The 17,635-nt window shown below is 38.6% G+C and overlaps 1 protein-coding gene across 2 annotated transcripts in view; it reads left to right on the top strand.

Annotated features, from left to right (window-relative positions):
* CSMD1 (CUB and Sushi multiple domains 1) overlaps positions 1-17,635 on the top strand; it is a 2,064,317-nt gene that overhangs the window by 1,661,844 nt on the left and 384,838 nt on the right. For both annotated transcript variants that reach the window (XM_059882319.1, XM_024986326.2), the window contains exons 16-17: positions 2,858-2,996; positions 6,362-6,549. In XM_059882319.1, coding sequence (XP_059738302.1) covers positions 2,858-2,996; positions 6,362-6,549 — 327 coding nt within the window. The remainder of the gene's footprint in view (positions 1-2,857; positions 2,997-6,361; positions 6,550-17,635) is intronic.

Genomic DNA, 17,635 nt, shown 5'->3' with positions numbered 1-17,635 from the left:
GTAGAAGCAGCATCCACACATTCTCCCCGTGAGAATGCGTCTCTGTCCCAAGTCCCCTCCTTCTAAGGACACCCATCGTATTGGACTAGGGCCTGCTCGAATGCCCTCGTCTTGACCAACCATGTCTGCAGTAACTTTTTTTTCCAAATATGGTCCCATTTTAAGATGCTGGGATTAGGAATCCGAAGTATCATCTGGGGGGAGTGTAATTCATCCTCTGCAAACAGCATCATTTTTAGCTCACTGTTTTGTTGCCCTTGGTGTAACTGACATATGTACAGCCTAACTAATTTTCTTCTTGACATTTCACTCTAGTTACCTGTGTAGGAAAACCAAAGGGGAAAGAATTAAGAAGGGTATTACTTTTAATGTATATTCAAGGTAGGGGAATATTTACTTATGATGTATACTCAAACCCCTCTTATCAGAATTGCCCGTGCATAATGAGCTAAGAAAACTTAATAAAAGTATCGCTCATAAATACCAAGGAAATGCAGATCTTTTTAAAGAGTACAAATTTTAGAGCAGCTTTAGATTCACAGCAAAATTGAAGGGAAGGTACAGAGATGTCCTGTGCACCCCCTGCCCTCTTGTATGCACAGCCTCCCCCATCAGCAGGGTCCTCCATCAGGAGGTGCATTTGTTATAACTGATGAACATACAGGGATGAGTCATCATCACTCAGAGTCCACAGGCTCACTCTTGTGATTGTCCATTTGCTGGGCTTGGACCAATGTATATCACAGTGTATCCACCACCGTGGTGACCTACAGGGTATTGTAACTGTCCTAATATCCCCCAGCTCCACCCATCCACCCCCACCCCGCCCCATGCTTACTCAGCAGTGTTGGGAGCAGGGTTACGCTTCCCCACCTTTCCCTGTCCCCAGCCCTGCCTCCAGAGTCATTTCTCATTGTTTCAAGGACCAGCATTATCTTTAGTCATCATTGGCTGACCCTCCTAAATTTACAGAAAGATGTTCTCATTTCTGCAGTTTCACAAATTGTTAAGACAATTTGGTGGACTATCAGCACCACCACAGGGTGAACACTTGATCAGCTGAAGAGCAAGAAACCCACAGTAGGAGTTTCCTTTTTGTTTATTTTTTACTGCTTTTTTAAATTATGAGTTTTTTTTAATAGTTTAAATTTTATTAGTGTTAATAACTGAATAGGTCATTATCCTTTATAAATCAGTAAGCTTAGAATCAGGATTCTAAAATAAATGGTATGAATACTGGGGCAGGACTTCTTACTGCTTGAGGAAGTATATCACTACTAACTTTGAGGTGTGACTAATTTTATGAGAAAGAATCTCAAGACAAGCAATACTCTCTAATCTCTGTTCTCTCTGCCACATTCTTGCTGTGGGTGTGCTCACCTGCAGTAGGTGGTGTGAAGATGGGTCTAAGCTTCAGGGCCAGCATGTTCCTTTGCAGTCAGGGGAATAAAGGGGCATCAGTCAGCAGCCGTGAGAAATCCCATAGAGTCAGACAAAAGGAGACAGTATCACTTTAAGTGTGAGTGGGCAATTCTCTCCTTGTTTGGAAGGGACCTTTTGATGAAGTTCAAGGCAAACCCCAGGGATGGGTTGTTAACAACAATAGCAAAGCCCCTAAACACAGACGGCTGTGTGAGTGCTTAGTTACTTAGTCACGTCCGACTCTCTGAGGCCCCATGGACTGTAGCCCACCAGGCTCCTCTGTCCTTGGGATTTCCCAGGAAGGATACTAGAAGGGGTTGCCATTCCCTGCTCCAGAGGATCTTCCCAACCCAGGGATCGAACCCATGGCAGGAGGATTCTTTACTATTAGTGCCAGCTGGGAATCCCAAACACAGACTAGTTAATGGTGAAAGAGACTGTTAAAGATTACTTGTACTGAGAAACTCAGCTGCTGAGAGAAAGATTTTTCTGTCTTTGTTTTACACCTAACCAGCTTTTATTCTTCTGTGCAATTCAGTGTCATTAAAAAACACAAGTTACCTTGAGTGAAAAATGACTGTACAAGAATACATCTCTATGGCAACAACTTTTAAAGTTCAAATAAAATTGGAGATTTCCTGGCAAAATATAAATTACCCAAAGTGATCCAATGAAAAGTGCAAAATGTGAATAATCAAAGTACTATAAAAGAGATTTGAAAGAAAAAGAATTTAGTAAATTATATGTGGCAAATTACTTTAATAAAATGAACATACCTTGAAGTGAATCAACACATACACATATTTTAAAATATGCACACACTGCAGAATATTTTAATTGTAGGTGCCAGGTAATTAAGTCTGTCAGCAGACACTTGTTGACATGAATACACGTAAGATATGAGTATCGGTGGTATCCCTGCCTCGTGACTCTGTTGTGATGATTGAACGAGATAATTCCTGGGAGGTGTTTGGCGCTGACCACTCTCTCAGACTGTGCCATTATTACCATTGTTAGGTGAAAAGAACTTTGCTGAAGGCTGACGATAAATGCCCAGGTGTGAAATATACGTGCTCTGATTTCAATATTCTCAGTTTACTTGGAAATAACTGGTAGCTCAGATGGTAAAGAATCCACTGTTAATGCAGGAGACCTGAGTTTGATCCCTGGGTTGGGAAGATCCCCTGAAGTAGGGAATGGCAGCCCACCTCAGTATTCTTGCCTGGAGAATCCCATTAACAGAGGAGCCTGGAGGGCTACAGTCCGTGGGATCACAGAGCCAGACATGACTGAGCCACTAACAAACTTTCAACCTTTGCTTGAATACTAGAAACCATCAAGTCTATGAACTCAGGAATGAATCCCTGCTGTTTCTGAGGTGTTGCCATGGTACATGTACATAATTTGACCTTCTGACCCCTGCATCATCTTTCAGCCCCATGTGGAGGACATCTGACAGCTTCAAGTGGAGTGATTTTGCCCCCAGGATGGCCAGGGTATTACAAAGATTCCTTAAATTGTGAATGGATAATTGAAGCAAAACCAGGACACTCTATCAAAATCACTTTTGATAGGTAAGAAAAAACTTTGCCTTCCTTAATTTGGACCTGATGACTCATGAATACCCAGCATTTTTATTTAAATGGATCTTAAGTCTTTAGAAAGATGACAGGTTTTCACCTTTGGTTCCCCTAAAGGAGTTCATTTAAAACAGGTGTTTGCTCAGTAAGTTCTGTTCTTCTCTGTTTTGTCCTCTAAGCCCACAGTTAAGGCACCTCTGCAGACGTGCTTGAGGGTGTGGTGGCCCCAGACAGCATTCCCAGTGTTCACAGTCACTGGCCCTTGAGTCCAGTTCTGTACTTTTGACCTGAGGGTGGAATAAATTCGGCTTGGTGTTTTATTGCAAATGGAGCCCTTCGACCCTTAGGGGTTTGCAGAGCACAAAAGAAGAGCTCTGTGGCTTTCAGAGTGGCTCTGGGAAACTGAAAGGTGGTCTGGGTTGCAGAGTTGATAGCAGACTGTGTGCAACAGATTTCTTGCCTTTTAATTAGCCACAAGTGGTTCCGTCACTGGAGTGCTGCTCAGCTTCGGTGTTGGATAATGCATTTGATAATCTAAAAAAGAAGAAACATGCTATTTGAATTCTCCATGATGAAACATTGTCCAGATTGTCTCAACCATTGATTTGAAAATCAAGAACCTAAAAATGCTATAGAATGGACCCAAATGCTTTAAAATTCAAGGAAGCATCTTTGTTTAGTGTTTCAAGATTAATATCTGAGCAAACTGAGCTCTCTCCAGCAATGAGCTTCCTAAGCAGACTGAGTTTAGGGTTCTAGTATTCAGACTATTACAATGTCTCAAGACAGATATACCTTATGACATTATTTTCTACACTAATTTCCTAATACTCAATGATAGCATCCATAAAGGAGAGGTTTTTAGCAGGAATTGTATTATCACTTAGTAACTGTTTATATTTGAAGTTATTATTGGCATTATTATATCTGATGGGATAATTACGACTTCAGTAGGATAATCTCTCAGAAGAAAAGAAAAAAAAATGGTCTATGTATTCCTTATATTGGAGAATGGATTCTGGCATATAATTTTAGTCAATGGAAAAAAAGAACTTTATAAATATTAAATACATTGAATTTAGTTTCTTATTATAATTTTTTATACTTTCTAGTATTGAGAGGGGAAAAACGCAGACACACGCCCTGATTCCCAGCAGCACATCACATTTAACTCATTTAGTAAAAGTGGTGATTTCACATTCTGGTTTGGCACAATTTCTTAGTGTTTCATTTTCAGTTGCTGGAAAAAAAATACTCATAATGTTTCTCAATCTTGTCTTTTCTATATTATTGGACTGTGGTATTTGCTAAATTCCAGCATTTCAGATACTTTTAGACACTTGTGATTTTTTTTCACCCTGTACATTGCACACAGTCTTCTAAAGATTACTTGCATAGTGCTTAGGTTTATAACTTGAGCTGTGGGCTGGCATCCTAATAAAGAGCGTGTTTATACAAACAGTTTTAAATTCCGCACTGAGGGTATTGTTATGCGGTGTGTGCTGGGTTGCCAGACATGGAAATCATTTACATTTCTCTTTCTGAAGTTGCCCTGGAGATCCTCCAGCTGCGGAGGTGTGCCCTCTATCTGTCCCGGCTATCTCTCAAGATGAAAGTTGTGAAAACTTCAGGGCAGATATTGCACATGAGATTTATCCCATGCTCATCTAGGCTTCTTGAATGTGAACTCGAATAAACTGTGAAGCCATAGACACTTTAGAGAACATTTTTAATAGTAAAATGCAAAGCTGCCCTCTCTCCCCACCTGCAAATGCCTGGCCTCTGACCATATTCTGACCTAGCCACATGCTACACCAATTGGTTGAAATCCTGGAAGATGAAGGGTCAGGGACCATTCTAAGTTAGTTGCATGAAGATATTATTATTATGTATTCACACAAAGAAAGGGCTTCTCAGATGGCACTTGTGGTAAAGAACCGGTCTGCCAGTGCAGGAGATGCCAGAGACATGGGCTCCATCCCTGAGTTGGGAAGATCCCCTGGAGGAGGGTGAGGGACCCAGTCCAGTATTCTTGCCTGGAGAATCCCATGGACAGAGGTGCGTGGTGGGCTACAGTCCATAGGGTCACAAAAAGTCAGACAGGACTGAGTAACTATACACACACACAAACACACACAAGGAAAAGTGTGTGATTTAATGATCACACACAGGGTCCTTTGATTTCATCTTTTTTCATTGCTCTGTGCTAGGGGCCTAAGATGGCCACTCTGTCCCTTCTTTCTCCTCCCTGCCAGCACCATGCAATGCCCACCCCAGGGACCACGGCACAGGCTTCCCCCCAATTCCTTGATCACTGAGTGCATCAGAGGCCCCGGCAGTGAGCTGCTTCCTGGGGACCACGCCAGACCCTTTGAAAGCCGGTTAGCTCAGACGGGCCCATTTACACAATTATCTCAGTGTCTGGAATGGCACCTCCACTGTATCTGAGAGCACCCAAGTGGCTGCAGCTGTGTATGAGCATAACACCAGACCAGGTTCTCTGGAGGCATAAGTCCTCCCAGGAAGGAAGGTTAGGCACTTCTTGGAAGCTGTTCTAACTTTCTCAAATCACTGAAGTAGCATTTGCTTTCTGAAGCCCAGTGTCCTTCTACTGTTATACCAGAGTCAGTGCAGCTTTAGTGCTTCCCAGATCTACTATATTCTTCTACTTTTCTGTCTATTCATTCTATTATTTTTGAGAGCTTGATATTGAAACTCCAACTAAAAATCTTAATTTATCAACTTAATAAAACAAGTATAATATATAGTGGAACTATTATATATGTGATGTTGCTCTGTATTTTCCAAGTCTCCAAGTATGTTATCATACTTTCATAATTAAAAACATTAATAAAAGAAAAAAGAATTACTGCAGCTTTAAAAGGCACAGGATTCTTTATTTCAGGAAAAGTATTTAAAGTAGTGTCATATTTGATTTACCTCTTTCCTTTAGGAGATCATGTCACTTCAATATGCTCATTTTAAGAAATCTGTAATCATGTTATACTGGGGATCATGAAAAAACAGTTTGAAAATGCATCTTGATTGACTTTCACTGATTGTTGATTCTCTATCTAACTGGCTCACAGTATTTGTATTTTAAAGCTGAATGACCCCCCCTACCCCATTTGTGATATTACTGGACAGAGTATTCAGTCATGGGGAGGGCTGTGGGAGTGCACAGAAGTTAGTAATAACCTTAGATACCACATGTGCCAGAGTCTGAGAGTGCATGTGTATCTGGATCTATTTACTTCTCTTGCTGTACTTGGGTTTTCACTCAGTGACTAAAGACACAGGATTCCTGTAAGTTAGCGCTGCCCTGCATTTCTCTTCTCACTGGACACATTTGCCCGCAGATTCCAAACCGAAGTCAACTACGACACGCTGGAGGTCAGAGATGGGCCGGCCAGCTCGTCCCCGCTGATCGGGGAGTACCACGGCACGCAGGCGCCGCAATTCCTCATCAGCACGGGCAACTTCATGTACCTCCTGTTCAGCACAGACAACAGCCGGTCCAGCGTGGGATTCCTCATTCGCTATGAGAGTAAGTGGTCCCCATGCCAGGGCCCTGCCCTATTGCCAGGTGGAACTCAGCGCCTGCGGTCTCGCTGAGTCACGTGGCAGGAGACTTGCTGATTCCCACTTCTTTCCACATTGCACTGCGCAATCCGCAGGACTTTCTCTGTGAAGGACAGAGAGCCTTGGTGATTTTTAATTCACAACTCAAAAAGAAGACACAGTGATTTATTATAAAATAAGATAATAAAATCAGTAAAACAATGAAATATGTTCATTTACTTCAGAATGTAATATAATAATAAATTTCTCTATTATAAAGTATACCTACTGGCCATGTGAGCTATACAAAATATCACTAAAATTATGCATCCTAAGCAATATATTTTGCTAGAAAAATGGTTACGGCAGTCCTGGTACTTATTTGTGATTATGTATATGCCCATTTCACCAGGTAGAGAGCATGGAACTAAGAGAGAAGAGAGAGAAAGCCCAGCTGAACTGTCACTAAATGACAAAAAGCTGCTATCAGTACTGTCAACTACTATCAAAAACATTTAAGAACAATGATTATAAATATTTAAACACAATTGCTAAACTATCATAATGCAGTGTGTTCTGTAAAGTAACCCCAGTTTCCTTCCTGTTGTGGTTTTCATCCATCTGTCCAAGTTTGGCTCTTCGCTTTAGCTTCTCACATCAGGAGATCACAGGACTATATTATTTGGTTGTAATATCTGTGCCTGTCTTTCTGAAGTGGAGTGGAGTGGGACTGAGCTTGGGATGTTTTTCTGATGCTAGTCAGCTTTTCCCTTCTCTGAAAAATCTTCACATCCAGAATAGGGTGAAAAAGATGAATGGGAGCAGGTCAGTATGGAATCCAGGGCAGGAATACATGCTTTCTTTCTTCTTTTTTTTTTAAACAATGTTTTAGAGTCTTTCCTAAAATACATTAAATGAACTTTTAATGTGTAAAAGCACAGGTAATTTTATAAATGTATGAAAGAGCCATATCTCACTTGCTGAATTTTTAGTCTTTTTTTCTTTCCTTGCCTTCCTTTCCTGACATATTACACTTCTACTCATGTTAATCTTGCCCAATCTTCACTCCAAATAAAAGTGATGACTTACAGGACATTAAAAAGTAATGAAATGCAAAAGGTTCTCCTTCTTAAAATACACTTCAAGTTTAAAAAAAAATGTAAATTTGATATAAGTGCTATATATATGAAGCATATCTAATAATTACTAAATGAAGCTTTAATGTATAAAAACACATGTAATTTTATAAATGTATGAAAGGTCCATATCTCACTTGCTGAATTTTTAATCTTTTTTCTTTTCTTGCCTTCTTTCCTGACATCACCCACTGCTTCTCATGTTAATCTTGCCCAAACCCTTTCTAATAACTAAAATTAAAAACTTGTGCACATTTCTCTGTTTGACAGGCTCATCTATATAATTATGTGCAAACATATATATGCAAATACACATATAAGGTTACATGCACCTTTTGACTAATATGAAATTATATTTTATTCATATTCTGATAATAAGAAATTGTTAGTGATTTAAAGAATAATTTTATATTTAATTCAAATTATTATATAAGCTTCATATATATAGAATTTATATCAAAGTTATATTTTTTTAAATACTTGAGGAGATAACAGTTGAAAACTTCCCTAAAATGGAGAAGGAAATAATCACCCAAGTCCAAGAAACCCAGAGAGTTCCAAACAGGATAAACCCAAGGTGAAACACCCCAAGCCACATATTAATCAAATTAACAAAGATCAAACATAAAGAACAAATATTAAAAGCAGCAAGGAAAAAACAACAAATAACACACAAGGGGATTCCCATGAGGATAACAGCTGATCTTTCAATAGAAAGTCTTCAGGGCAGGAGGCAATGGCAGGACATACTTAAAGTGATGAAAGAAAATAACGTACAGCCCAGATTACTGTACCCAGCAAGGATCTCATTCAAATATGAAGGAGAAATCAAAAGCTTTACAGACAAGCAAAAGCTGAGAATTCAGCACCACCAAACCAGCTCTCCAACAAATGCTAAAGGATCTTCTCTAGACAGGAAACACAGAAAGGGTGTATAAACTTGAACCCAAAACAATAAAGTAAATGGCAATGGGATCATACTTATCAATACTTACTTTAAATGTAAATGGGTTGAATGCCCCAACCAAAAGACAAAGACTGGCTGAATGGATACAAAAGCAAGACCCCTATATATGTCATCTACAAGAGACCCACCTCGAAACAAGGGACACATACAGACTGAAAGTGAAGGGCTGGAAAAAGATATTCCACACAAATAGAGACCAAAAGAAAGCAGCAGTAGCAATACTCATATCAGATAAAATAGACTTTAAAACAAAGGCTGTGAAAAGAGACAAAGAAGGACACTACATAATGATCAAAGGATCAATCCAAGAAGAAGATATAACAATTATAAATATATATTTGCACCAATATAAGAGCACCACATGTAAGAAAAATGCTAACAAGTATGAAAGGGGAAATTAACAATAACACAATAATAGTGGAAGACTTTAATACCCCACTCACACCTATAGATAGATCAACTAAACAGAAAATTAACAAGGAAACACAAACTTTAAAAGATACAATAGACCAGTTAGACCTAATTAATATTTATAGGACATTTAACCCCAAAACAATGAATTTCACCTTTTTCTCAAGTGCACACGGAAACTTCTCCAGGATAGATCACATCCTGGGCCATAAAACTAGCCTTGGTAAATTCAAAAAATTTGAAATCATTCCAAGCATCTTTTCTGACCACAATGCAGTAAGATTAGATCTCAATTACAGGAGAAAAACTATTAAAAATATAAACATTGGAGGCTGAACAACACGCTGCTGAATAACCAACAAATCACAGAAGAAATCAAAATATTCATAAAAATGAATGAAAATGAAAACACAACAACCCAAAACCTGTTGGACGCTGTAAAAGCAGTGCTAAGGGGAAGGATCATAGCAACACAGGCATACCTCAAGAAACAAGAAAAAAAGTCAAGTAAATAACTTAACTCTACACCAAAAGCAACTAGAAAAGGAAGAAATGAAGAACACCAGGGTTAGTAGAAGTAAAGAAATCTTAAAAATTAGGGGAGAAAGAAATGCAAAAGAAACAAAAGAGACCATAGCAAAAATCAACAAAGTCAAAAGCTGGTTCTTTGAGAGGATAAATAAAATTAACAAACAACTAGCAAGACTCATCAAGAAACAAAGAGAGAAAAGTTAAATCAATAAAATTAGAAATGAAAATGGAGAGATCACAACAGACAACACAGAAATAAAAAGGATAATAAGAGACTACTATCAGCAATTATATGCCAATAAAATGGACAACGTGGAAGAAATGGACAAACTCTTAGAAAAGTACAACTTTCCAAAACTGAACCAGGAAGAAATAGAAAATCTTAACAGACCCATCAAAAGCAAGGAAATTGAAACTGTAATCAGAAATCTTCTAGCAAACAAAAGCCCATGTCCAGACGGCTTCACAGCTGAATTTTACCAAAAATTAGAGAAGAGCTAACACTTATCCTACTCAAACTCTTCCAGAAAATTGCAGAGGAAGATAAACTTCCAAACTCATTCTATGAGGCCACCACCACCCTAATACCAAAACCAGACAAAGATGCCACACAAAAAGAAAACTACAGGCCAGTATCACTGATGAACATAGATGCAAAAATCCTTAACAAAATTCTAGCAATCAGATTCCAACAATACATTAAAAAGATCATACATCATGACCAAGTAGGCTTTATCCCAGGGATGCAAGGATTCTTCAATATCTGCAAATCAATCAATGTAATACACCACATTAACAAATTGAAAAATAAAAGCCATATGATTATCTCAATAGATGCAGAGAAAGCCTTTGACAAAATTCAACATCCATTTATGATAAAAACCCTCCAGAAAGCAGGAATAGAAGAACATACCTCAATATAATAAAAGCTATATCTGACAAGCCCACAGCAAACATTATCTTCAATGGTGAAAAATTAAAAGCATTTCCTCTAAAGTCAGAAACAAGACAAGACTCTCACCACTACTATTCAACATAGTTTTGGAAGTTTTGGCCATAGCAATCAGAGCAGAAAAAGAAATAAAAGGAATCCAAATTGGAAAAGAAGAAGTAAAACTTTCACTGTTTGCACATGAGACTGTTGTAACATGATCCTCTACATGGAAAACCCTAAAGACTCCACCAGAAAATTACTAGAGCTAATCAATGAATATAGTAAAGTGGCAGGATATAAAATCAACACACAGAAATCCCTTGCATTTCTATACACTAATAATGAGAAAACAGAAAGAGAAACTAAGGAAACAATTCTATTCACCATTGCAATGAAAAGAATAGGATACTTAGGAATATATCTACATAAAGAAACAAAAGACCTATATATAGAAAACTATAAAACACTGGTGAAAGAAATCAAAGAGGACACTAATAGATGGAGAAATATACCATGTTCATGGATTGGAAGAATCAATATAGTGAAAATGAGTATACTCCCCAAAGCAATCTATAGATTCAATGCAATCCCTATCAAGCTACCAACAGTATTTTTCAGAGAACTAGAACAAATAATTTCACAATTTGTATGGAAATACAAAATACCTTGAATAGCCAAAGCAATCATGAGAAAGAAGAATGGGACTGGAGAAATCAACCTGCCTGACTTCAGGCTCTACTTACAAAGCCACAGTCATCAAGACAGTATGGTAGTGGCACAAAGACAGAAATATAGATCAATGGAACAAAATAGAAAGCCCAGAGATAAATCCACACACTATGAACACCTTACCTTTGACAAAGGAGGCGAGACTATACAATAGAAAAAAAAAAAAAAAAAAGACAATCTCTTTAACAAGTGGGGCTGGGAAAACTGGTCAACCACTTGTAAAAGAATGAAACTAGAACACTTTCTAACACTATACACAAAAACAAACTCAAAATGGATTAAAGATCTAAACATAAGACCAGAAACTATAAAACTCCTAGAGGAGAACATAGGCAAAACACTCTCCGACATACATCACAGCAGGATCCTCTATGACCCACCTCCCAGAATATTGGAAATAAAAGCAAAAATAAACAAATGGGACCTAATTAAAATTAAAAGCTTCTGTACAACAAAGGAAACTCTAAGCAAGGTGAAAAGACAGCCTTCAGAATGGGAGAAAATAATAGCAAATGAAGCAATGGACAAATAATATCAAAAATATATGAGCAACTCCTGCAGTTCAATTCCAGAAAAATAAACAACCAAATGAAAAAATGGGCCAAAGAACTAAACAGACATTTCTCCAAAGAAGACATACAGATGGCTAACAAATACCTGAAAAGATGCTCAACATCACTCATTATCAGAGAAATGCAAAACCAAACCACAATGATGTACCATTTCATGCCAGTCAGAATGGCTGCTATCAAAATGTCTACAAACAATAAGTGCTGGAGAGGTTGTGGAGAAAAGGGAACCCTCTTACACTGTTGGTGGGATGCAAACTAGTACAGCCACTATGGAGAACAGTGTGGAGATTCCTTAAAAACCTGGAAATAGAACTGCCCTTTGACCCAGTAATCCCACTGCTGGGCATACACACCGAGGAAACCAGAATTGAAAGAGACACATGTACCCCAATGTTTATTGCAGCACTGTTTATAATAGCCAGGACATGGAAGCAACCTAGATGTCCATCAGCAGATGAATGGATAAGAAAGCTGTGGTACATATACACAATGGAATATTACTCAGCCATTAAAAAGGATACATTTGAATCAGTTCTAATGAGGTGGATGAAACTGGAGCCTATTATACAGAGTGAAGTAAGCCAGAAAGAAAAACACCAATACAGTATACTAACGCATATATATGGAATTTAGAAAGATGGTAACGATAACCCTGTATGCAAGACCACAAAAGAGACACAGATGTATAGAACAGTCTTTTGGACTCTGTGGGAGAGGGAGAGGGTGGAATGATTTGGGAGAATGGCATTGAAACAGGTATAATATCATATAAGAAACAAATCGCCAGTCTAGGTTTGATGCATGATACTGGTTGCTTGGGGCTGGTGTACTGGGATGACCCAGAGGGATGGTACAAGGAGGGAGGAGGGAGGGGGGTTCAGGATGGGGAACACGTGTATACCCATGGCGGATTCATATTGATGTATGGCAAAACAATACAATATTGTAAATTAATTAGCCTCTAATTAAAATAAATAAATGTAAATTCAAAATTTTAAAAATAAAATAAAAGGAAAAGAGAAGTGAAAGGCAAGGAGAAAAGGAAATATCTACTGATCTGAATGCAGAATTCCAAAGAATAGCAAAGAGAGGTCAGAAATCCTTCCTAAGTTATCAGTGCAATCCTTCCTAAGTGGGTAGCCTAGCCCTTCTCCAGTGTATCTTCCCAACCCAGGAAATGAACTGGGGTAACCTGGATTCCAGGAAGATTCTTTACCAACTGAGCTATCAGGGAAGCCCTGGAATTCAAGCTGAGGTAGCTCAAATCCTAAAAGATGATGCTGTTAAAGTGATGCACTCAATGTGGCAGCAAATTTGCAAACTCAGCAGTGGCCACAGGACTGGAAAGGGTCAGTTTTCATTTCAATCCCAAAGAAAGGCATTGCCAAAGAATGTTCAAACTACCACACAATTGCACTTGTTTCACAGGCTAGCTAAGTAATGCTCAAAATTCTCCAAGCTAGATTTCAACAGTATGTGAACTAAGAACTTCCAGATGTTTAAGCTGGATTTAGAAAAGGCAGAGGAACCAGAGATCAAAATGCCAACATCTGCTGGATCATCAAAAAAGTAAGAGAGTTCCAGAAAAACATCTACTTCTGCTTTATTGACTATGCCAAAGCCAATAGACTACACCAAAGACTCTGTGGATCACAGCAAACTGTGGAAAATTTTTAAAAAGATGGGAATACAAGACCACCTTAACTGCTTCCTGAGAAACCTGTATGCCGGTCAAGAAGCAACAATTAGAACCAGACATGGAACAATGGACTGGCCCCAAATTAGGAATGGGGTACATCAAAGTTGTATATTGTCACCTTGCTTATTTAACTTATATGCAGAGTACATCACGTGACAATGCCAGGCTGGATGAAGCACAAGCTGGAATAAGGATTGCTGGGAGAAATATCAATAACCTCAGATATGCAGAATACATGACCCTTATGGCAGACAGCGATGAAGAACTTAAGAGCCTCTTGATGAAAGCAAAAGAGGAGAGTGGAAAAGCTGGCTTAAAACTCAACATTCAAAAAACTAAGCTCCTGGCATCCAGTCCCATCACTTCATGGCAAATAGATGTGGAAAAAATGGAAACAGTAACAGAATTTATTTTCTTGGACTCCAAAATTACTGCAGATGGTGACTGCATCCATGAAATTAAAAGATGCTTACCCATTGCAAGAAAAACTATGACAAACCTAGATAGCATATTTAAAAGCAGAGACATTACTTTACCAACCAAGGTCTGTGTAGTCAAAGCTATGGTTTTTCCAGTAGTCATGTATGGATGTGAGAGTTGGACCGTAAAGAAAGCTAAGTGCCAAAGAATTGATGCTTTTGAATAGTGCTGTTGGGGACGATTCCTGAGAGTCCCTTGGACAATAAGGAGATCAAACCGGTCAACCTTAAAGGAAATCATTCCTGAATATTCACTAGAAGCACTGATGCTGAAGCTCCAATACTTTGACCACCTGATGTGAAGGACTGACACATTAGAAAAGACCCTGATGCTGGGAGAGATTAAAGGCAGGAGGAGAAGGGGATGACAGAGGATGAGATTGTTGTATGGCATCACCAACTCGATGAACATGAGTTTGAGCAAGCCCTGGGTGTTGGTGATGGACAGGGAAGCTTGTCATGCTGTAGTCCATGGGGTTGCAAAGAGTTGGACATGAAGAATGACTGAACTTAACTTTTCATCATTGATCAGCTAACATGCATTCTGTCCTCCCAATTCCACACATTTTAGAAAAACTAGTTGGCCTTTGGATGTAGATTTGGGTGAAACTTAGGATAATGAGCAGTTTTAGGTACTGATGAACATGTGGATGTAATTTACTGTCTTCACTCTCTTTTGTGTACCAGTTTGACAGAGATTCTTCATCTGAGGGAATTCTTCTGTTATCCTTCAGCTACAAAATCAATCAGCCAGTGTAATGTATCCACTGTGTTCAGGCCGTGCTGTGAAACCTCATAATCACTGCCTTAGAAAGTGAGAGCGTGTGTGGAAAGTGAAAGTGTGAGTGTAGAAAGTAAAAGTGTGTAGAAAGTCTGTAAGCCTGTAGAAAGTGAATGTGTCTGTGTTTGTTTAATGTGGTTGTAAGTTCAGAATGAATGTACATGTGCAAAGTGAAAGTGTGTGTAGAAAGTGAAAGTGTGTTTGTGTACACAGTGAAAGTGTGGGAAGTAAATGTGTATGAGTGTAGAAAGTTAGTGTGTAGAAAGTGAAAGTGTATGAGTGTAGAAAGTGAACATATGTGTTGAAAGAGAGAGTGTGTGTGTGTGTTTGAAGAGTAAATTGTGTGTGGAAATTGAATGTGTGTGTGTATAAAAAGTGAATGTGTGTGTGTAAAAAGTGAATGTGTCTGTGTAGAAAGTGAATGTGTGTGTAGAAACAAATGTGTATATGTGTGTGTAGAAGGTGAATGTGTGTGTGGAAAGTGAGTGTGGTAGTGTGGAAAGTGAAAGTGTATATAGAAAGTGAAAGTATGTGGGAAATGAATCTGTATGTAGAAAGTGAATGTGTGTGCATACATAAGTGAATGTGTCTGAGTATGGAAAGTGAATGTGTGTGTAGAAAGTGAATAAGTGTGTATGTGGGTGTGAATTTTTGTGGGTGTGGGTGAAGAATGTGAATGTGTGTGTGTGTATAAAGTGCATGTTTGTAAAAGGTAAATTTGTATATAAAATGAAAGTATGTGTAGAAACTGAATGTGTGTAGAAAGTGAAAATATGTGTATGGTGAAAGTGTGTGTAGAAAGTGAAACTGTGTGTACAGAGTGAAAGTGTGTAGAAAGTGAAAGTGCATGGGTGTAGAAGGTGAAAGTGTATGGTTGTAGAAAGTAAAAGTGTGTGTATAGAAAGTGAGTTTGTGTGTGTGGAAAGTGTATGTGTCTGTGCATAGAAAGTGACTGTGTGTATAGAAAGTGAAGGTGTATGTGTGTGTGTAGAAATAAATGTGTGTGTTGTTGAAAGTGAATGGGTATGTGTACAATGTGAGTGTGTTGTAGAAAATGAATGTGTGTAGATAGTGAATATCTGTGTAAAATGGCTGTGTCTGTGTGATTGTAGAATGAGAATGTTTGTGAGTGTAGAATGTAATTGTGTGTGTGTAAATGTGAATATGTGTGTATAGAAAGTGAAAGTGTGTAGAAAGTGAGTGGATAGAAAGTGAAGAGTGTGTAGAAAGTGAAGAATGTGTGGACAGTGAATGTGTATGGAAAGTGAAATTGTGTGTTGAAAGGGAATGTGTGTGTAGGAAGTGAATCTGTGTATGTGTGAAAGTAAAAGTGTGTGTGTGTGTAGAATACGAATGTGTAGAAATGAAACAGTGTGTGGAAAGTGAAAGTGCATGTGTAGAAAGTGAAAGAGTGTATGTGTAGAAAGTGAATGTTTGTGTGTAGAAACTGATTTTGGGTTTAGAAGTGTGTGTGTGTGTGTGTGTGTGTGTGTGTGTGTGTGGAAAGTGAAAGTGTGTGTAGTAAGTTAAAGTGTATGAGTGTGGAAAGTGAAAGTGTGTCTGTATAAAGTGTGTGTGGAAAGAAAATGTGTGGAAAGCAAACATTTATAGAAAGGGAATGTGTGTGTGTAGAAAGTGAATGTGTGTTTTCTGTGTAGAAAGTGATTGTGTGTAGATAGTGAATGTGTTTTAAAACTGTATATCTGTGTGAGTGTAAAATGAGAATGTTTGTGAGTGTAGAATGTAATGTGTGTGTGGAAAGTGAAAATGCCTGTGTAAAAATGTGTGTATCTGGAATGTGAATGTGTGTGAAGAAAGTGAATACATGTCTGTGTATGGGAAGTGAATGTGTGTTTAAAAAGTGAATGTGTATGATTGGAATGTGAAGATATGTGGAGAAAGTGAAAGGGTGTGTAAAAAGAGAAACTGTAGAAAGTGATGGAGAAGGCAATGGCACCCCACTCCAGTACTCTTGCCTGGAAAATCCCATGGACAGAGGAGCCTGGTGGGCTGCAGTCCATGGGGTCGTGAAGAGTCAGATACGACTGAGCAACTTCACTTTCACTTTTCACTTTCACGCATTGGAGAAGGAAATGGCAACCCACTCCAGTGTTCTTGCCTGGAGAATCCCAGGGATGGGGGAGCCTGGTGGGCTGCCATCTCTGGGGTCGCACAGAGTCGGACACAACTGAAACGACTTAGCAGCAGCAGCAGCAGCAATAGAAAGTGAAAGGGTGTGGAATATGAAACCAAGTGTAGAAAGTGAATGTGTGTAGGTACTGAATGTGTGTGCATAGAAAGTGTGTGGATGTGTGCTGTAGAATGAGAATGTTTGTGAGTGTAGAATGTAAAATATGTGTTTGTAGAAACTGAAAGTCTGTGTGTAGAAAGTGAATGTTTAAATAGAAAGTCAATATGTGTTTGTAGAATGTGAATATGTATGTGCATAGAAAGTGAAAGTGTGTGTATGGAAAGTGAGTGTGTGGGTGTAGAAAGTGGAAGTCTGCATAGAAAGTGAGTGTGGTTGTGTAGAAAGTAAAAGTGTGTGTGTACAGAAACAAAGTATATGTGTGTAGAAATGAATGTGTTTGTGTGTGTAGAAGGTGAATGTGTGTGTAGAGTGAATGAGTGTGTGTAGAAAGTAAAAGTGTATGTGAGAGTAGACAGTGAAAGTGTGTGTAGAAAGTGGACAAGTGTGTTGTGTGTAGATAGTGAATGTGTGTGGATAGTGAATGTGTGTGTATAGAAAGTCTATGTGTGAATATAGAGTGAGAATGTTTGTATAATGTAAAATACGTGTGTGGAAAGTGAAAGTATGTGTAGAAAGTGAAAG

The sequence above is a fragment of the Bos taurus genome, chromosome 27, assembly GCF_002263795.3.
Source record: "Bos taurus isolate L1 Dominette 01449 registration number 42190680 breed Hereford chromosome 27, ARS-UCD2.0, whole genome shotgun sequence".
NCBI classification, from domain to species: Eukaryota; Metazoa; Chordata; class Mammalia; order Artiodactyla; family Bovidae; genus Bos; species Bos taurus.
The sequence above is the reverse complement of the archived record's forward strand: the minus strand, read 5'-3'. Positions and strand labels throughout refer to the sequence as shown.